Source organism: Dendropsophus ebraccatus, chromosome 3 (genome assembly GCF_027789765.1).
Source record: "Dendropsophus ebraccatus isolate aDenEbr1 chromosome 3, aDenEbr1.pat, whole genome shotgun sequence".
Lineage (NCBI taxonomy): Eukaryota > Metazoa > Chordata > Amphibia > Anura > Hylidae > Dendropsophus > Dendropsophus ebraccatus.
The window spans coordinates 111,753,967-111,776,508 of NC_091456.1; the positions used below are offsets into that span (position 1 = coordinate 111,753,967).

The 22,542-nt window shown below is 43.8% G+C and overlaps 1 protein-coding gene across 1 annotated transcript in view; it reads left to right on the plus strand.

Annotated features, from left to right (window-relative positions):
* Positions 1–18,346, plus strand: part of SF3A2 (splicing factor 3a subunit 2) — a 19,096-nt gene extending 750 nt beyond the window's left edge. Inside the window, exons 2-9 of the mRNA XM_069962501.1 lie at positions 9,283–9,448; positions 10,354–10,425; positions 11,662–11,708; positions 11,790–11,899; positions 11,983–12,032; positions 13,065–13,205; positions 14,549–14,617; positions 17,698–18,346. Of these exons, the coding sequence (XP_069818602.1) occupies positions 9,323–9,448; positions 10,354–10,425; positions 11,662–11,708; positions 11,790–11,899; positions 11,983–12,032; positions 13,065–13,205; positions 14,549–14,617; positions 17,698–18,252 (1,170 nt within the window). The 5' untranslated portion in view covers positions 9,283–9,322 and the 3' untranslated portion in view covers positions 18,253–18,346. The remainder of the gene's footprint in view (positions 1–9,282; positions 9,449–10,353; positions 10,426–11,661; positions 11,709–11,789; positions 11,900–11,982; positions 12,033–13,064; positions 13,206–14,548; positions 14,618–17,697) is intronic.
* The last annotated feature ends 4,196 nt before the right edge of the window (positions 18,347–22,542 follow it).

Sequence of the window (22,542 nt, forward strand, 5' to 3'; positions counted from 1 at the left end):
ACCCTTAGTGGGAGGAAACCCTAGCCCCTCTATGATAGGGTTCCATTGATTCTAATGGAGTCACGTCATGGAGGGGCTGGGTTTCTTGCCACTAAGGGTGGGTTGGCCCACCTCCAGTGCTTCAGCCTCGGCCTGGTGGTACAGTCACTTTAAATCAAAAGGTTTTCTAACAGGAGTGTTGCTGGGGACTTAAAGGGAACCAATCACTTAAAAAACGCATGTAATGCTATGGGAATGTGCTGTAGCAGCACCCAGCACACTTCCCAAACATGCTTTTACACCCCCCTCCCTGCAATGTACAAGCCGAAAACGTACTTTATAAGCTTTGTGCCCTGTGTGTAAATTACCCCCAAGTAGTCCTCTGGGCGCGGAGCTGCAGGCAAGTAGTCACTGTCCCTTGGGCGTTCTGCAGCCTGCATAATCGTGGCGATGTCACTGGAGGCACGATGTCCCTAACGTCAGGACGCCTACGTTCTTGCTGTGCCGCTCATGCACAGTACAGCGGGTCCGGTCTGCGCCGTACTGCGCAGGTGCAAAATAGCCTTGAACTCATTGCCGGATCTCCAGCAATGAGTTTGAGGCTTTCTGCACCTGCGCAGTACAGTGCAGAGTGGACCCGCTGTACTTTGGGTTAATTTACATACAGAGCGCCAAGCTTATAAAGTAAGTTTTCAGCTTGTACATTGCAGGAACGGGGGGTATAAAAGCATGTTTGGGAAGTGTGCTGGGTGCTGCTACAGCACATCTCCATAGCGTTACATGCGTTTTTTAAGTGATTGGTTCCCTTTAAAAGATCAGGAGCAGCCCCCCCCCCCACACACACACACAAATTTTATTATGGCAATATACAATATACAGGCACACAGCTGGTGGTGTTACAGAAGTATACAGGGCACATGGCAGGTCATATGATGCAGGGCTCCAGACTAAAAAATTTACCTGGGAGCCATCGGCTCCTAACCTGAAAAATTTAGGCGCCAAATAGAATATTTGGTCGCCAACATTTTAAACCATGTAAAATTAATGTTATGTTAAATGGGACTTACTGTGTGCAGAGGCCACGGCAGCCTCCTCCTCCTTTAGATCCTTTCTTTTCTTAGTTTGAAAATGTTCAACATGGAAACTTGCAACTTGACAACCATATACAGTCTGACTCAGTACTTCAGCTTCACTTGGCTAGCCTTTTAATGAGGCTTACTCTTCTGAACTTGATCTTAAAGGGAACCTGTCACCTCCGGTGACGGGGTGACAGGCTCCCAACCCCCCGTTAGAACCCCCTATACTCACCTCATCGCGCCGCGTCCCGCTTCTGAAGATGGTCGGGTCACGGAGATCTCAGCCGCTGCAGCCCGGCGTGCGCTGAGAGATGAGTCCAACGCTCATAGAGAATGACGGGAGAGTCCAGCGCTCCGTCATTCTCTATGAGTGTTGGACTCATCTCTCAGTGTGCGCGCCGGGCTGCAGCGGCTGAGATCTCCGTGACCTGACCATCTTCAGAAGCGGGACCCGGCGCGATGAGGTGAGTATAGGGGGTTCTAACAGGGGGTTGGGAGCCTGTCACCCCGTCACCGGGGGTGACAGGTTCCCTTTAAAAGCTTGCAACAGTCTATACATACTGAGCTAGACTTATGACTGCAGCCATAGTGACCCCCCACAAGATGTGTATATAGATAGATATATCTCTCACCTAGTGACTAATGCAAGTGACCCCCTACAATACAGACACCTGAGGGGCCCTGATAATAATAATTGTGCATATATCTATCTCCCAGTGTCTGCAGCCAGTTTGCCCTACACTTATAGATGACCCCCCCCCCATTATAGATGCCCCCTCCTCCCCCCCATTATAGATGCCCCCTCCTCCCCCCCATTATAGATGCCCCCTCCTCCCCCCCATTATAGATGCCCCCTCCTCCCCCCCATTATAGATGCCCCCTCCTCCCCCCCATTATAGATGCCCCCTCTCCCCCCCATTATAGATGCCCCCTCTTCTCCCCCCCTTATAGATACCCCCTCCCCTTATAGATGACCCCCTCTACCCCCATTATAGATGACCCCCTCTACCCCCATTATAGATGCCCCCTCCTCCCCCCCATTATAGATGCCCCCTCCTCCCCCCCCCATTATAGATGCCCCCTCCTCCCCCCCATTATAGATGCCCCCTCCTCCCCCCCATTATAGATGCCCCCTCCTCCCCCCCATTATAGATGCCCCCTCCTCCCCCCCATTATAGATGCCCCCTCCTCCCCCCCATTATAGATGCCCCCTCCTCCCCCCCATTATAGATGCCCCCTCCTCCCCCCCATTATAGATGCCCCCTCCTCCCCCCCATTATAGATGCCCCCTCTTCTCCCCCCCTTATAGATACCCCCTCCCCTTATAGCTAGCCCCCTCTCCCCCCCTTGAAGATGGCCCCTCTTCTCCCCCCATTATAGATGCCCCCCCTTCTCTTCCCCCCATTATAGATGGCACTCTCTTCTCCCCCCATTATATATGCCCCCCTTTCCTCTATGCTAAGCAGTATTTAAAAAAAGCAAACACACAAACTCACCTGACAACCCGCTCCCCCGGCGATCCTCTTCTTCTTCGGACGCTGTCCCTGGCTGATGCGCGGCTGCCGGGGGTGTCCCGTCCTATCCCCGGCAGCGCGGCGCATCAGTGAGCTCCCTGTACGCCGGGGCTGTGACTTCTGACACAGGAAGCGTCTCTGACGTGCGCTTCCTGTGCCGGAAGTCAGGGCCCCAGGCAGCTCACTGATGCGCCGCGCTGCCGGGGATAGAATGGGACACCCCCGGCAGCCGCGCATCAGCCGGGGATACTTAAAGAGACAGCGCGCCGCCGCCGGGGCCAGTCGCAAATGGCGCCCAGATTAATAAATCTGGGCGCCATTTGCAAAACATCAGTCGCATTGGCGACCATTTTGGTCGCCATCTGGAGCCCTGTGATGGCAGTATTTGGGCACATAGCAGGTCATATGATGGCATTATAAGTGCACACAGCTTGTGAAATTATGACAATATACAGAGCACATAGCAGGTCATATGGCAGTATACGGGCACATAGCAGGTGATATGATGGCAGTATACGGGCACAAAGCAGGTGATATGATGGCAGTATAAGGGCACATAGCAGGTGATATGATGGCAGTTTAAAGGCATATAGGTGATAATGTAAGAGTACACTAGCATATGGCAGGTTATCAGAATACATGGCAAGATACAGGAAAACAACTGGTGACATTATGACAATGATGAAAATAAAAACTTACATACTTACCTATCCACACATACAACACACACCTGTATAACATACAGTGCACCCAATATACACATATCACACATGCCAAATGTTCACATGACACACATATACACCCCTTACACATTTATACTTGCCTTTCATGCAGAGCAGAGAGATGAGGGAGCTGTCTTCTGTAGACAGGGAGGAGCATTGTATCTGCAGACATCCCTGTGCTCTCTAACCATCCTGACATGTGCTGCTAACCCAGAAGTAGGAGGCTTGTCAGAGCGAAGGGGAGATTTCTTAGGGAGGAACATCATTTAAGGTGGACAAGGCAGTAACCAGGGCCAGAAGCAAGCTGCAGCGTTTTCACAGTAAACTTTGCTACAGCTTGCAGACATCATATCAGTTGCAGGGGGCCCCCTTGGGGATGGGGGCCCTGGCCAGTTGTCCTGTTTGTCGTCGTCCCCCCCCCCCCCCCCCCCCATCACCTCATACAAGTTGGTGGTAGTAGAGGGGGCCGGGTCTCCCCTTAGTGCTGCCCCGAACAGAAGTATATACACCTACATAATAAAACAATATATTTTTATTAGTTATATTACAGACAATGTTTTGAAAATTTATATTTAGTTTCCAAAGTCTCGCTTTAACCTTTTCCCATTTCAACTCTTATAGATAAACTTGTTAGTCAAATTAAATTCTTTTAACAAATTAAATTCTTTTAATAGACATTTAGCAAACTTGCCTCCTTCTCCTGATGGGTCGTTGTTTACCTCCCATTGTTGGCAGCCCATTGTCCGGTCTATCGACTATCACTCTGCTCAGAATTCCATCTGAAAAGGGAAATGTAACCTGCTGATAGCCCCCTATTTTACTATATTACTTTCATCCTGGTCGCCGTTCCTGTGTAGCTAGCAGTTTACTCCTCGAACCCATAAGACCGATCTGCCCCCGCATGCCCACACTAGAATGGGCGGGCACCCAGGGGCAGGGCAGTGCTCCTAACGTTCTTACTGGGCAGAGGAGTAAGGTGCACAGGAGAAAGATGAAGGTAAGAAACATTCCTGCATCCTCGCCATCTCCTGCGCAACAGTGGGATGTCAGCAGGTAAGTCTAACCTTGTTAATAGCTCCCCTTTAAGGCTTTTAAAGATTTTATGGCTCTGGCGGAGAAGGGGAAAAAGTAAAGAAATATCCCATCAGTATGTCCTGTTCCAAGATGGTCTGCCCAGTAGAAGTGCCCTGTTGATGTCACCTTACACTGAGGACAGGTGCTGCAGTCACAGACCTTAGCGGTCACATATACCTCCTGCAGCGCTCGTTCACAATGTATGATTATGTCACTAAGGGCACTGCTGCTAGGTGGCTCAGTGCAGTGGGAGCGGGCAGGGGTAAATTCTTTCCTATTCAGTCCTTTTAAAAACATTTTTTTTAAAAAAATAGCGTGCTCTAAGTATTTATTTATTTATTTTTTTTGGCTGGTGGTGTTCCATGCTCTCAGTATTCATTGTGGCATGCATAACACATCAAAATGAGTGCTGAAAAACTCTGTAATGCAAGCCCCATTGTTTTCAATGAGAATACACACCAAAGTGTTCCCACTGATTTATGGCTTTTTTTTTTTTTTTTTTTTTTTTTTTTTTAGTGCATGCATTAAAAAGAAAAAAGAAAATTGACATGTCACTTTCTTAGGGTGCGTTTACACAGAAAGATTTATCTGACAGATTTTGGAAACCAAAGCCAGGAATGGATTAAAAAAGGGGATAGATCCCAGTCTTTCCTTTATGACCTGATCCCTGTTTATAGTCTGCTCCTGGTTTTGGCTTCAAAGATCTGTCAGATAAATCTGTCTGTGTAAACGCACCATTAGTAGTGTTGATCAGAGAGGCTTTTGGCTGTGTATCCCTTCTTTCACTGTGCACACTGGCTGACAGCTTTCTTAATCACCACACACTAGCTGCTGAAGGTACTAGCTCTGTTAGGAATGCCTGAGGGTTGACACTGTCAGGGCTGCATTTGGCAACTATTTGTACAAAATTTTGCATAAATTCAGCAGACTGCAATAATGTAGATAAGCGGCCAGAGCTGATTACCTACCTGCAATGACCTGTAGTTATCAGGTGCTTGCAAACTGCATACAGTGTGAATAGAAAGAGGTAACGGTGAAGGGGTAGGTGGGAAACATATAGGCGGGCAGTATATAGGGAGCATTATATGTGAGACTGGAGGCCATAGGGAGCTCTATTTTAGTAAGTGGGAACTATATGTTATGAGAGAGCATGGCTGTGGGATCAGTAAATATGGGAAAGAAACCATGGGGACCATTAGGAGCAGTATATGGAGGGATGTGGTCTCTAAAGCTAATAGTATTTTTGCGTCTCCTAGGTTGGCTGTATTAGGCAGTCTGAGACCTTTCCTATTAGGGGGTCTCTAAGACAGGGGTCACCACGACTGAGGCTGGCACACTTCGGGGGTCTTTCTATGCCGCCACCACCACTAAGACTAAGGGGGACATTTACTCAGGAGTCTAATATGTGCAACTATTCTAACGGAGATTGGTGTGTATTTTGTTCCAATAGCTTGCGACTGATTCATTTAAATGTTGCACTGCCATAGTAAATGTATCAAATTATAAAGGCGCAAATATGAAAAAATTGTGCAGTTTTGTTCATGTGGTACTGACCAGACGTAAGCCTGCGCCTGTATATGTGACTTTTTAAAAAGTCGCAAATGATAAATTGGGAGCTAATCCCAGATTATGCGAACTTTTGGGTGAATACTTAAAACAGGTAGATTAAAAAAGTTGCATCTAAAAAAAATTTCACCTGTCGAATACTGGTTTATAAATATAACCAAAATGGGTGAAAAAAAACCCTTGATAAATGTCCCTCTAAGTGTCTTAAGTGTGGTGTTTTCTTTCTGGGAGAAGATGGTATGTTCAGCGTGCTATGGCTGAAGCAGGCTGTGTGTGTTAGAGAGAGGCAAAAATTAACCCTTAAAGGGGTTGTCCGGCGATAAAAAATTATTCACAGAATAACACACATTACAAAGTTATACAACTTTGTAATGTATGTTATGTCTGTGAATGGCCCCCTTCCCCGTGTCCCACCACCCCCACCCGTGTACCCGGAAGTGTGGTGCGCTATACATTACCTCTCACGTGCCGACCACGGTCTCCGATCGTCAGCAGTGACGTCTTCTTCGTGAGTCCGGCGGATCTTCCCGAGTGCCGGCCGCCCTCTGCAGCGTCATCCGAAGCTCAGCCGCGATTGGCTGAGCATAACTGTGCTCAGCCAATCGCGGCTGAGCAGCTGATGACGTGGCCGCGTCATCAGCCGCTCAGCCGCGATTGGCTGAGCACAGTTATGCTCAGCCAATCGCGGCTGAGCTTCGGATGACGCTGCAGAGGGTTGCCGGCACTCGGGAAGATCCGCCGGACTCACGAAGAAGACGTCACTGCTGACGATCGGAGACCGTGGACGACACGAGATGCGGTGAGTATAATGCACCACACTTCCGGGTCTAGCGTGGGTGGGGGGAAACACGGGGAAGGGGGCCATTCACAGACATAACATACATTACAAAGTTGTATAACTTTGTAATGTGTGTTATTCTGTGAATAATTTTTTATCGCCGGACAACCCCTTTAATGTCTGTATGTATTTCTGTATCTGACAATAAATATTTACAGCTGAGTCTTAGCTTAGTTTACAACACTACAGAGTCATCTCCCCTTCACATTTGGTATCTCCCAAAGTAGGAGAATCTTAGCATTTTGTTTTTTTCCGCGCTATATGAAAACTAAATATAATTTCAGCTCTAAGTGGTCTGATTACTTATATATGGTAATGGTGATAAAAAGCCAGTTAATTTTACTATAGTAAATTTGTTGGTAGGGTGCATTTTCGCGCTCCATAGTGTCTTTGCGGTGGCAGGAAGAATAGGTTTGAAGCTCCCGGGGTCATAATGATGCATGATGCCAGGAGTTCCTGATGCCGGCCCGCAGGCTACGTAGCATCCATGATCTACAGAGCGTGTTCATGCGGCCTAATTGGGGGGAAAAAAGGATATGCAAAGCAGCTCTCACACCACTTAGGTAAAGTGTTGTCACTTCAAGTCAGAGTTTTTACTCCATCCAGGAGTCTTAGAACATGGTCTGGGGATCTATGCCAAGCCAAACAATATCTCCAAAAGAAAAGACTCTCCTTAACCCCTTAAGGTCAAAGCCTATTTTCGTTTTTGCGCTTTTGCTTATTCCATTTTAAGTTTAAAAGTCCATAGCGCTTGCATTTTTTCACCTAGAGACGTATATGAGCGCTTATTTTTTGCGAAACCAATTGTACTTTGCAATGACAGGCATTATTTTTCCATAACATATGCTGCGAAACCGGAAAAAAATCATTTGCGCTGTCAAATTGAAAAAAAAAAAACGAATTTGTTTTGATTTCGGGGAGTTTTGCATTTACGCCGTCCGTCCTATGGTAAAACTGACTTGTTATGCATGTTCCTCAAGTCGTTACGATTACTATGATATATAACATGTATAACTTATATTGTATCTGATGGCCTGTAAAAAATTCAAACCATTGTTAACAAATATACGTTCCTTAAAATCGCTCCATTCCCAGGCTTATAGCGCTTTTATCCTTTGGTCTATGGGGCTGTGTGAGGTGTCAGTTTTTGCGCCATGATGTGTTCTTTCTATTGGTACCTTGATTGCGCATATACGACTTTTTGATCGTTTTTTATTACATTTTTTCTGGATTTGATGCGACCAAAAATGCGCAATTTTGCACTTTGGAATTTTTTTGCGCTGACGCCGTTTACCGTGCGAGATCAGGATTGTGATTAATTAATAGTTCGGGCGATTACGCGCGCGGCGATACCAAATATGTTTGTTTATTTATTAATTTATATTTATAAAATGGGAAAAGGGGGGTGATTTGGACTTTTATTAGGGGAGGGGATTTTTTATTAATAAAAACACTTTTTTACTTTTTTTTATACTGTAACTAGAAGCCCCCCTGGGGGACTTGTATATAGACAGCACTGATCTCTCATAGAGATCAATGCTGTGTATATACACAGCAAAGATCGATTAGATCGGTCATAGATTACTATGGCCTGCTGCAGGCCATAGCAATCTATTGCCGAGCCGGGATCAGCGTCATTCCGACGCTGAGGCCCGGCACGGGCAGAAGAACGGATCTCCCCCCCCCCCCGCGATCGCATCGCGGGGGGGAGATCCGTCCCACTAGACACCAGGGACGTGCGGCGCAGTGCCTCTAAATGCAGCTGTCAGGTTTGACAGCTGCACTTAGAGGCTTAATTAGCCGGCGCAGCAACGGGACCCGCGCCGGCTAATAGAGGCACTGCCCGGCTGTACGTGTCAGCCGGGATCAGCGCTTAGAGCGGGGTCCCGGCGGGACCCCGCTCTGAACACCCCGAGCGGCACCATGACGTATCAGATACGTCATGGGTCGCTAAGGGGTTAAAGAAGCACTCCTCTTTTTTTTTCTTTTTTTTTTTTTTTTCTTTTAATTATTAATTACTCCCCCGGCAGCAGGCTGACCTGACATCTGTATTCAACATCATTGATCACTGTCCCGGGGCACGGCTTCATTCCAGTGGTACGTCTCTGCTCGGATCCCGCCGGCAACCATGTGACCTGTTCACCATCTGGCCTGCCGCTCAGAAGGCCAGAAGTCAGACACTTCAATGCATCTCTATAAGAGCGCTCGCATAGATGCATTGGAGACCCTTACTTCTGGCCTTCAAAAGCGAAGGATCGAGGGGGTCAGAACAGTTTTGACATGACTGCACCACCAGAATGAAGCGACAGTGGTAAATATACATGTCACCCTGCTGCTGGGGGACAGAGAGTAGCAATCGGCAGAGCATATACTGCTTTGTGTTACGGAGTCACACAGAATATCAAAACTGTTCTATTTTATTTTACATTTTATTTTTAAATAAATTTATTTGATATCCTTTAATGAATAAAGACAACTGTATTTAAAGTGGTTGTAATCTTTTGTGCTTTTAGGTTTCTTTCTTAGTGTGTCCTCTAAGACCTGCCGCCGACCATGGATTTCCAGCACAGAGCTGGTGGGAAGACCGGCAGCGGAGGAGTTGCCTCTGCATCTGAGAGCAACAGGGACAGAAGGGAACGTCTCAGGCAGCTGGCATTAGAAACAATAGATATCAACAAGGTACTGAAATGAAATGTGTCTGTGTCCTCTTTTATGTTAGAAAATGTATCAACAATATTTACACAAAGGCATACATTGTTTTATTCGATATGACAGGAACATTGTGCTATTTTTTTATTGATTAGGTTTGACTTTTCTGTTCACATATTGAATTACTTTTGACAAATCTTGTGCATATTTTGTGGCTCCAGCTGGAGTGATGATAGCGATAAATTAAATAATGGTAATAGAGTAAATTGATGAATTAATAAAAGTATGATTCAATACCTTGGGGTAGCATGTTTCTGATATGCAGAATAAAACATTTTAAATTTAGATACTATTTTCATTAAAGTGATTTTATAATATATATTTAGAAATTTTAAGTGCTATAGAGCTCTAAATCCTTGGCTTTCTCTATGAAGAACCTACGGCATAGGTATATATGCAGCTACTATTAAACTGAATAATCCTCTTCAGTAAGCCCATTACCACCAAATATTCAAGGGTTGCTACAATTTTGAATATATTAATAATGGTCATTGTCTGTGGAAAAAAGAGCATGGCCTTCCCAGCTGCTTCTGTAGTTTACTCCAAACCAGTGATGACAAGAAAAGGTCTGAGAATGGGAGGACGCTGCTGATCTTTTAAGGGCAAGAGCATACATGTGTACATGTGTATAGGGAGGATGGGAGAGACAATTGTTAGGCCTACAGTTATTGTCTGTATATAGCCACCTTTAGGCTAGGTTTACTTTTGCGACAGTGTCGTTCCATTCGATTTGCAGGATCTCATTGGACAAAAAAAATTCTAAAGTCATTAGAGTTTGGTAAAATAATGTAAGAGGAATTTGTATGAGAAGATCCAATATATAGACTGTTTTCCTGACCAATATTTGTTGTCTTTTCTTATCTTTTGTCCCATAGGACCCTTATTTTATGAAAAATCACTTAGGCTCATATGAATGCAAGCTGTGTCTTACGTTGCACAACAATGAGGTAACGTCTGTAAACAATAAACTGTATGTAGTAACTACATGTCCTACAGAGGTCTATTTCTGGTGTCTTTTCCCTCCACTGTAAACCTATTTCCTCGTGTCACAATTGTCACATTTCAGTTCAATCTGTATTTCCAACATGTCCCATTCTCAGTCTATACAGTATTTCACTAGATAGCAGATGTGCTATCTCCAAAATAAAATTGTAAAGGAAGTTAGTCTGATCAGCTTATAGAGCATGCTTAGTATACTGCTAAACCCTTGAGCACCCTGTGATCCCCTAGTTATGTTTTTCTCATGTTTGTAGTTATTTTCTGTAGCTTCCTGGGTTGGTATGTAATAGGTTGCTTTTTATAATGGTCAAAGAATGCTATAAGAACACAGAATTGTATAAAAATAAAAGCTTTAATGTATCAAATAATATTTAGCTGGAGTTACTGGTCAGTAGTTTTTCCACAAAATGGGGTGTTGGGCACTTTCCACCATTCTTAGTCCCAGCTGAGGCTGAGGACCCTATTATGCAGGACGATTATGGTGTGGAAAATCATTATATCGTTGGAATTTAAACGTTCTGATCGTATGCAGGCAACGATTGAAAAATCTTTCGTTTTTCGTTGATCTGACCTTAAAATCTTTATTAATCGTTCGCAAATCATTCAGTGTTAATTCCACATGCTTCATTGTTTTGCTGGGATCAGATTGAGAAAACAGTAGTAGTAATGATCGTAATAAACGACTATGGTTCTGTGTGATATGGTGAACAATTTCAGGTTAACGATAAACAATCTCATTTGCCATTGTTAAACTTTAAAAATCTAGATAGGACCCTAACTGGATGCAACGTTCTTCAAGATCTTTGTATGTAGTTGAAGTGGATTGTTAGTTGGTAGTAAGGTAAAGTTTTCCAGGACACACCTTTTACATATATTAAGCATGTACGTTAAAAAAAAAAAGGATCCGTTTTTTTTTTTTTTTTTTTTAAATAATGGAAGTCAATGGAACGGATTAAAAACGGATGCACACACATGCATACGTTTTTTTTTCCATCTGTTTTGTGCAAAAACATAGTGTGAACCCAGACTTACACTTAGAACATGGGAAGGCATTCATGCACAGTTTTTCATAATTATTAATGCAAACTCCTCCTCCTTTATCTCAGTGAAAGAAGCATTCTTAAACATATCACCACACAAGACTTTTTAATCAAATCTGATTTATGCCTTTACTTTCTCCTTAGGGCAGTTATCTGGCACACACACAAGGAAAAAAGCATCAGACCAATTTGTAAGTTGCTGTGTTCTGAGAGATGTGTAATATGGAGGGATTATGGGTATTATAATGATTTCTTGGCTCACTCATATTTAGAGCTCGACGTGCAGCAAAAGAAGCTAAAGAAGCCCCTGCACAACCAGCCCCTGAAAAGGTTAAAGTTGAAGTGAAAAAGTTTGTGAAGATTGGACGCCCTGGTTATAAAGGTTGGAGAAGGCTTTGGATCATTTGTGTGACCATCTGTATTTATTGTGTGTGCATTTCTAATTTCTTACATTTTCACTTACAGTGACAAAGCAGAGGGATTCTGAAAGTGGCCAACAGTCTCTGCTATTCCAGGTAACATTTCTTACACTGTGTAGGCAGTCCCTTTTTGTTTTGTTTTTTTCTAACCATGCATAGACTACTGTAACTTAAATGTAAATAAACCTATCTGTCAGCAGGTTAAAGAGGTTATCCACCTAAGAACTAAAGAAATGAAAAGCTCCCAAACCTAGCTGGTCTTATTTACCAGGTCCCCCTGTGTATTTTGAGCCGTCTCCTATTTTTCTAGCTGCTGCCATTAAAAGTTTTTCTAAAAGGCTATCTATATCCAAGATGGTGCCGACCAGGAAACTACATTTCCCATCATGCATCTCCCTGATTGGTCCATTTGTGTACTCGCCCTCTTAGCTTTCTTTCCTGCCCACTGCTGTCATTACTTATGCACAATAAACACAGGATTGTTTTGTTCAATGATTTCGCATCACATCATCTTAATATGTATTACATACTAGCTGATGATGTAGCAGAGCTGACACGTACAGGGTGTAGCTATGTGCTGCATACCAGGCATCTGTTTAGCGGGGGTGGGCTGTGTAGTGTACGTTTAGATCTTTGCTTGCTGACTGGGAATGAAAACATTCTAGTTCCATCTAAGAATGTCTAACACTTACAATATATAGAGCTGTGACACAAAGACAGGTACATATGCCTGCATTCACTGACAGCAAGCAAAGATAGAACTATGACTTTCCATCTTACAGAAACCTAGGCTCAGGGACACATGTGAGTCTATGGAAGCAGCACATGTATATTAGACATAGAGTGGTATTTGGAAGGGGGATTATTTAAAATATTGTTTTTGTTACCCGGATAACCTCTTTAAATCTGTCTAACCTGCAGCTGGATTCACTTTTAAGAGGGGCAGTTAGCAGATCATGTATAATCTTTTTGCATTGCCCATTCATTTAAATTAGTTGAGTTGGGTTTTTAATTGCCCGTTAAATATTGTAACATTTTGTGTTTTGTCAATAATTGCTTATTGGCCATTTTAACTTTTCCACTTGTGAATTTATACTTTTTTACTGTCTTTATTTATTTGTTTTATAGATTGACTATCCCGAAATAGCAGAGAGCATCATGCCTAGGCATCGATTTATGTCCGCTTATGAGCAGAGAATCGAACCCCCAGACAGACGTTGGCAATACCTTTTAATGGCAGCAGAGCCCTATGAAACCATTGCATTTAAGGTGTGTAGTTTACTTTTTTTTTTTAAATATATATATATATAACACTACAATATAGAAAAATGTTTTGTTTTCTACTGGTGTTAGTACCAAAATAAAGGTTATCTAGTATAGGGATGTAGTGCAGTGGTAGCAGGTATTTATAAAATCATTCAAGGGCCATACAAAACTCTCACCCGGATCTGAGGCACTGATACATCAACTCTGTGTCAACAATAGACACAAACCCCTTTACTTCTATGGCCCAAACATAGTCAATTAGTGACTATGTTTGAGTATATTCCTGAATTTCCTCTTAGTGTGGTGTGCTAAGATTTTGAGTCTGAGTAAAAACTCATATGGGTGGGATATCAGCTAAATATAGTTACTAGCTACTACATTTCTGTGATAAAAGTAAATTTGATCCTTACCAGTCTGTAATATTTTCTTTTGGACAGCCTCAAATGGACTGCAACCCAGGTATAAATTTAATGCATTATGGTGGGGGTTGAAATCCACATTAGACTGTCCAAACGTTGCCTTATTTATTTATATTCTTTTGGACAGCCTCAAATGGTCTACAACCCCCACCATGCATAAATTAAACACAGCATGGTGGGGGTTGTAATCCACATGAGGCTGTTTAAACACTAAATAGCCTTATAATTGATTTAGCTTTCAGACAGCCTCATATGGACTACTACCCCTACCATGCCGCATTGGAGGATCTCAGGGGCTGCATGCAGCCCGTGGTCCAGATGTCCCCCACCCCTGATGTAATGTGTGACAAAAATATTGTGGCAGGACACACAGAGGCTGAGACTGACAGGGACCACATCCAGCTGTGAGTATGCTAGCAGCCCGCCCCGTTAACACACACACACCGACACCAGAGCGTATACTTCACCTGCTCCCCGCTCTGGCTTGCTTCGGGGCTCCCAGTGTATTCATGTCTCGCTCAGCCAATCAGTGCGCTGTGACGGGGCAGCGAACTGATTGGCCGAGCAGGACGTGCCGGGAACCCCCGAAGCAAGCCAGAGCGTGGAGAAGGTGATGTATACGCTCCGGGGGCGGGGGGGGGGGGGGTGTAACGGGACGGGCTGCTGACATACTGACAGCGGGATGGGCATGGGCAGGGATCTGCAGCTAATTTGCAGCGAGAAATCCGCTACAGATCCGTTACGTGCGAACTCACCCATAAAGTGTATATAAGGCTCCTTCTCAGATCTGTATTATGGCTGTAAGAATACTGCCATTGGATCCCCTACAGCTTGTACTTTATATTTGGCCCAAATGAATGAATATATGTCATAAAAAGTAACTAACACCTTTTTATTTACCTCATGATTGATTTTGTGTTTGCATAGGTTCCAAGCAGGGAGATTGATAAAGTGGAAGGAAAATTCTGGACACATTGGAACAGAGAAACTAAACAGGTAAGAGAGGTTATCACTATATATGTGTATATTGTGTAAAAACCTAAAATACTGTGTGGTCTGTTTAATAGCATTGGATACTGTAAATTGTAAGCCCTCATAAATTCAGGTATGATAACCCCTATCATTTGTATAGTGCTCTGGAACAAGTTATTTTGTCATATGAGTGAGATGACCTCTCCACCAAAGCAATCACTTTGTGTGGACTAATAGTTGTTTAAATCCCACTGTCAGAACTGACAGTGGCATTTAAAGTGACACTGTCACCTCCGTTTTGCATTCTGACATCTCTACACAGGTGTAAAGGGTAAATTTAGCGGTTTTCATACCTTATTTTTTATCATACGTCATGGTGCTTGTTCAAGTAAAAAGTCATCTTTTATCAACTGCAGATTGTGTTAAGTGGGTGGGGCCTCGCGTCATTAGCACCACTTAGCCCCGCCCACAACACCACAGTTGTCCCCGCCCCCTTGCCGGCCATTGGAACAGGCTGGCCGAAAGGTCTAGACCCCACCCCCTTTTCGTCAAGGGGCGGAGCTAAGTGGCGCTAATGCCGCAATGCCATGCCCACTTAATACAATCCGCAGTTGATAAAAGGACACTTTTTACTTGAACAAGCACCATGACGTATGATATAAAATATATGGTATGAAAAACGCAAAATTTACCCTTTACACCTGTGTAGAGATGTCAGAATGCACAAAGGGGGTGACAATGTCACTTTAAACACCATAAATGCACATCTTTAATAGTATAGGGAGACAGATCGGCTCATGGGGAGTTAGGGCAGCCCTTGGCCTGCAATAAGGCTCTATGGCTATGATTAAATCACCTCCTCCCATTTTTTTAAAATTAAAAAACAAGTAAACATATTTTACCTTCTCAGCATGAGCTGGTGAAGACAAACAGATGCCAAAACATACTGTATATCCCCTCTCGCAAGGCACTCATTTTTCCCAGTATGCTGCTGTTTCTGCTCCCTACTGCACTGCTTATTCACACAGCACTTGTGGATTGTAAGCAACTTTTACAAATGTAAATCTATTAGACACTCTGTGAGAAAATCATTAAAAAAAATGACTGGAGGTCATCCACAAACCCAAGTGTGAAGCAGCTGGTTGCACTAGAGATAAATATAGAAAAATAAAAAGCTAGCTGGTCTAACTCACCAAGTCCTCCCTGAGTATTTTGAGTTGTCTCCTTTCTTTCTAGCTGCTTCCATTCCTGAGTTAAAAGCTAATCTATAACTAATATGGGAAACTACATTTCCCATCATCCATTCCCCTGATTGATCCATTTGCGTACTCCCCCTTAGCTTTCTTTCCTGCCCACTGCTGCTATTACTGTTTGTTTGTTTTTTACATATCACATCACTCCAGTATCTATTCCGTACTAGCTGATGAAGTAGCAGAGCTATGCGGGCATCTGTTTACCGAGGGTGGGGGGTTTAGTGTAGGTTTAGTTCTCTGCTTGCTGACTATGAATGAAAACATTCTAGTTCCATCCAGACTCTTTCAACATCTATAATACTTACAACATGCAGAGCTGAGACACAAAGACAGGTACATATGCCTGCATATACTGACAGCACACAGAGATAAACCATAACTTTTTATATTACAGAAACCTAGGCTCAGGGACACATATAAGGCTATGAAAGCAGCACAGGTTCATAGAGATGATGCAGATAATGTCTCCTGGGGGTCGGGTTATTAGACAGCTAACCCAGCCCCCAGAGAGGAGATCCTGATGTCCTGACACTACAAAAGGAGAGGGGAAGAGGGAGCTGAGTGTTGTCAGAGTGGACCCAGAAGAGAGGATTTTAGACATCCAGAGCAGGAATAAGAAAAAAACAGGGAAAGGGTGCAAGATAGGTTATACATGTATATTAGATATAGGGTGGTATTGGGTGGGGGATTGTTTAGAATATTGTTTTTGTTACCCGGATAACCCCTTTGAGCCCTTACACAGCTCTAATGGTACAAAAGTTGTGGTTCCCAGAATATGGTAACACAACTATTTTACCTATTTTGTAACGAATAGCAAAAATTACATATGTTTAGGATTACTGTGATTGTAATTGCCTGCAGAATAAAGCTAGCATGACATTTTATCTGCACAGTGAATGTCATAAATAAAACCCATAAAGCCATCCCAAAAATTGACTTTGTTTAATCGCTCATGTAAAAAAACTTTTACATAATGTGGTAGGTTAAATTTATGACTAAGGCCAGGGTCAGATGAGTATTTTTGGTTGTATCTTTTCTTCTGTATTATGGCTTTGTCATGGGTCTAATAACTAGAGAAGAGCGAACTTACAGTAAGTTTGGCTTAGCACGAACCTGAATGCTCGGTATTTGAGTCCCACTGCCAGGAGAAGATGGATGCAGCCCTAGGGCTGCCTGGAAAATATAGATCCAGCCATTGGAACCCAAACTTATTGTAAATTCACTCATCTCTACTAATAACCCGAACTGACAGTGACATAGTGATCTATATATGATCTGTTTGGGTTATTAAACATATGTTCGGTCTGGACCAGTAGCCATATTGCTCTCTTCTGAAGTCAGTGTTAGGGGCCGTTCGCACGTCCACAAAATACTGTCTGTGCATGGACAGTATTATGCAGACTGGATCTTGGAGCACCCGGCATCAGCATTCATTATTATGGTTCTACTCTTCTATATCCAGAAAATAGTATTTAATCTGTCAGATTGCTGAAATCCCAACTGGATTTGTGCTAGCAATTATGTTTAACTGTGAAACGTTGTAGTGTTTTAAAGAAAACATAGTTTAAGGGCAGCTTCATACGTACAGGATCTGCAGCAGATTTGATGGTGAAATTTGATGCTGTGTTTAGTTATTTAGATAAACTCTGCTGTGATACAGTACGTGTGAAGCTACCCTAACACTGAGGCATGATACCAGATGTAAAGTCTGGGCAGTGGTGTCACTGAATCCTCCCCACCCAACTTACTTTCTTACATGGTTAATGGATACCTACTATTCTCTCAATTTTAATTGGTACTTTAATATATTTCTCCCTGTCACATGTTAATTACATTTTTTTGTATTTGTAGTTCTTTTTACAGTTTCACTTCAAGATGGAGAAACCACCAACTGTAGCCAGCATAGCCCCTGCACCTCCTGGTGTTAAACGGCCCCCACCTCCGCTGTTGAATGGAATGCCACCTCGACCACCAATTCCAGAAAACATGCCCCCTCCACCCCCAGGTGGAATGCCATTACCTCCCATACCTCCTGGAGCACCAGCTCCCCCAGTGCCACCACCTCAACTTCCTCCTGCGCCTGGAGTGCCACCTCCTGGTGTACCGCCCCCTGTGCCTCCTCCAGCCTTACCTCCTCCAGGTGTTCCACCTCCTGGTGTGCCACCACCACCACCTAACCCTGCTGTACCACCTCCTGGAGTTCCACCACCTGGAATTCCACCTCCTGGAATTCCTCCACCAGGGGTACCTCCACCTCCTGCACCTGGAGTTCCTCCTCCACCTGCTCCAGGTGTGCCTCCTCCAGCACCTGGGGTTCTCCCACCTGGACCTATGCCCCCCATGTTAAGACCTCCTTTACCAAGTGAAGGACCAACAAATATACCTCCACCACCTCCAACAAATTGAGCTGACATAGCTTTTGGCTATGGGCGTATTTTCACTTTTTTAGTAGGATGTTTTTTTTTTTTTCATCATTTAATAAATCAGTGATTTAAAAGAATGGAGGCTGGTGATTATTTTCACATTGGCTATGAATTCAGATCTGTCTCTGCTGGATAAACTGGTAATTGTCTAGTCTTTACTTTGGTGAATGTTAACCATTATTTAGAAAAATATAGATGTATGTATAAAGTATATCAGCTGTTGAAGATTCAGCACTATTCTTTATTAAAGTAAAAACTGGGAAGTTAAAGGGGTAGTGCGGCGCTAAGCAATTATTCACAAAATAACACACATTACAAAGTTATACAACTTTGTAATGTATGTGAATGGCCCCCTTCCCCGTGTTCCCCGACCCCCGCCCGTAAACCCGGAAGTGTGGTGTACTATACATACCTGATCCTTGTGGACCGACTCCCGTCTGCAATCTTCTGTCAAAGACAGAGCGCATAACTGCGCTCAGCCAATCGCGGCTGAGCAGCTGATGACGCGGCAGAGGGGGCTGCCATTAGGGACGGCTGGAGCGGGTCGGCCGGCCTTCCAAAGATGACGTCTTTGACAGAAGATTACAGACTGGGTCGGTCCACACAGATCAGGTATGTATAGTACACCACACTTCTGGGTCCACGGGCGGGGGGCGGGGAACACGGGGAAGGGGGCCATTCACATACATAACATACATTACAAAGTTGTATAACTTTGTGATGTGTGTTATTATGTGAATAATTGCTTAGCGCTGCACTACCCCTGTAAAGATGGACACACCTCTCCACACCTCAGTTTAGGTTTTATGTCCTGCAGATAGAGTCTAGGAAGATGTTTCCCTGCTAAGGAGGAAAAAGAATTGGATAACTCTCTACAGGCTGCAGGCTGTTGGTCTTTGCTCCCTGATGGCATAAGTCAGTCTTAGGGGAAGTAGTCATGAGTCTGGTGTGAAAATTACCGGTCCCCCACGCTACGCTGCTCCCAAAATCGATTCTCTGCTGCAGGACTAAGGTCTGGGAGTTGTGTGGTGGTTTTGGAAGTTTTCCTAATCCTGTTAAACCCCTTTAAATTCCTAGTTCAAGAATAAATGTAATCTTGGAGTAGTTCTAGCTTCTATTGTACAATCTCATTAGATTTCTGTGCTGCTAGTATTTTTATGTGATCTATAATAGGAATATTAAAGGACAACTCCGGCCAAAAGTATTTTTTTAATGTTATTACTTATGGAACGTTAGACAAATTCCTAATGTACATTCATTATGGGAAATACACATATACTGCGATTTCACTTAATTTAGTAGATCAGGGAGGCTTCAAAGTTCCTAAAGTCCCTAAAAAAAAAGTGTTGTCACAAATCAGTTGTAATTCCAATGGAGTGTCCAGCAGGGGGTGCACTATATATAGAAGTCTATGGCACTGTGTATGTAATGTATGTACACTTTGCTTTATTGATTGAATACATTTATGGAATACTTTGGGGAGCAAGTGTCCTTGCTCCTTAAAGTATTCCATAAATGTATTCAATCATTACATTTGGATGGCACAGAGCAGGGAGGGAGAGAGGTGCCTGTGCATCTAACTACCTCCCTCCCTGCTCAGTCCTGTGGGACACATATACACTGTACTACTCCTCCCATCATCTGCTCATAGTACGAGCAGATGATGTACGAGCAGTAGTATCAGGGCCATCACCAACCCGCAAAAGTGTTTTTGTAGTGCTGGATAACCCCTTTAGGGTGCCTTCACATGTAACGACTCGCAGCGGAAATCTCGCTGCTAGATCACTACGAGCTAAGGTCCTGTGAGGCCCCTGTGACTACATACTCGCAGTGGTCTGAAAGATCGCTGTGAGTATGTAATGCAGCCGCCCGCTTAACCCCTTAATCGGCTCCTGCGCTGTCGGTGTAGACTACCTGTCTCCTTGCTGCACGGGGTCCTGGCTTCCTGCTTCGCCCCCCAGCCAATCAGTGTGTTGCCCAGCCACAGCCACTGATTGGCTGGGCAGGAAAGCAGGATGCCGGGACCCAGTGAAGCAAGGAGACAGGTAATGTGTACAGACAGCGGGAGCTGGTTAAGGGGGTGGCTGCATTACATACTCACTGCGAGTATGTAGCCACAAGGACCTTCTAGGACCTTAGCTTGTAGCGAATCTTGCTGCAAAACTTGCAGCGAGATTTCCACTGCGAGTCGTTACGTGTAAAGGCACCCTAAATGTGTGCAGGGCTGCTTCAATGTGAGCAGCCCTTCACATATTAGTGTCCATGGAGCCAGGCATAATGACAGACAGCTGCAGTCACTCAACTGCACTTTCAGCTGTCAATAACCCCTGACAGACTGAGGAAAAATCTCACAGATCATAGGATCTTCTCATAGAGTCTGCCCTTAGGCAGACTCTGTACAGAGTGCCAATAATACTGATCAATGCTATACATTGATAGTTTTTGGACTATGTATTTAATCTTGGATAACCTGTTTAACACAGGCAAGTCAAAATGTGTTTCCATACTAATTAAATGTAAAGGGTACCTATACTAGTGCCAAGCTTTAGGTCCCCCCCCTCTCCTATTTGTAGTTTCAAATGGTAGTAAATTTGCTTGTTTGTGTTTAAACAAAAAAAGTTTCTTAAGAAGATATTCCACATAATGTACTTTTACTTCATGGGTGCCAATAATGATGAGCGGGACTTATAAATTGTAAATGAAAAAAAAAAAAATTCCACTAGGATTGCTGTTTTTTTTTCTTTTTAAATGGTATATTAGAAAAAAAAAATATCAAGCTATGACATTTTTTTTAACATCAATATGGTACCAATAAAAACTATAGATCATGTTGCATAAAATGACATACCAAACAGCCCTGCAGTGGGAAAAATAAAAGCATTATGGCACTTAGTAGAGGAGGAGAGCACTGCTTCAATGTTATCTGGGCATCCGTGCATAAATGACCTTTGGTCATAAAGGGGTTAAACATGTTAATTCTAAAGTGAAGTCCGGCGATTTCTAAAATGTGGTAACTGGGGAAACTGATTACAAGTAGGAACTTGCCTCTCCCCGTGCCCAGGGTGAAAGGCCGGTCCAGCCTCGGGACCCCTGCCAGGGACCAGGATCTCCGTCGCTGACATGTCACGACCTGGCTGATGGACTGGCCAGGAGAGGACGCTGCTCCAGTCACTGATTGGCTGAGCGGCCAGTCCATCAGCCGGGACAGGCCTCTCATCACAACTCGGGAAAATGCCTTCCATTGAAAGTTTTGCAGTCACTCTCTGAGCGTCGGACTCATCTCTGAAGCGCTCGCGGAGATATCTCGGTGGCGGGAGCCGCTCCAGGAGCGGGACTTCGTGCACGGCATAAGTATAAGGGTCTCTAGCGGGGGCTGGGCCGGGCTCTGTCCCGGCACGGGGGGGGGGGACTGACAGGTTCGCTTTAATGATGATTTTATACTCAGCACAAAAGATGTGATTAATGTCTTTTTCGCACAATAATCTTTCACTGTAATAGGGCCCTCAGAAAACTGAGAGAGGCTAGTGGTGTGTTTACACAGAGATTTATCTGACAAATTTTTGAAGCCAAAGCCAGGAACAGACTATAAATTGAGAACAGGTCATAGAGGAAAGACTGAGATTTTGCATTATTTCAAATTCATTCCTGTCTTTGGCTTCAAAAATCTGTCAGATAAATCTCTGTGTAAACACACCATAAGGGAGGAGGTTATAGAAAGAAAGTGGTGGTGAATAGGGAAAGTTCCAAAATGCATTGCTGTTAATCACAGTTCCCTACCCTGTACATTGCCCACCCAATGCTATTGCAGAGCATCTAGGCTGTGTTCACACATTGCATTTTCAATTTGTTACTGAAATATTTCATTGAAGTACTGCATCATTTTATTGTATTCAATGTATTCTCTAGCTATAACATCAATATTTTAATAAAGTAAAGAACTTTTTGAATTTCATTTCTGCTGGGGGTTTTTTTCATCTCCACGCACATATTATGAACAAGCATCTTTTGTCTTTGAAGTTGAGCCCCACAATAAGGGCTTTATCTGATATTATCTTACAAGGGATAATGCTTATGCCTAGTTTTTTTGCCCACAATGGCATTGGCAGTACCAGCTCTGATCCTCTGTGCTGTTTAGCATCAGTTCATTGCACCACTGCATAATTTTTGTGGAGAAGCAACAGTACTGCAATGAAACTCCCCTGTGTGAACACAGCCCTAATTTTACTGAAGACTTTTCCACAATCAGTGAAGTTGCAGCACCTGCTTATTTTAC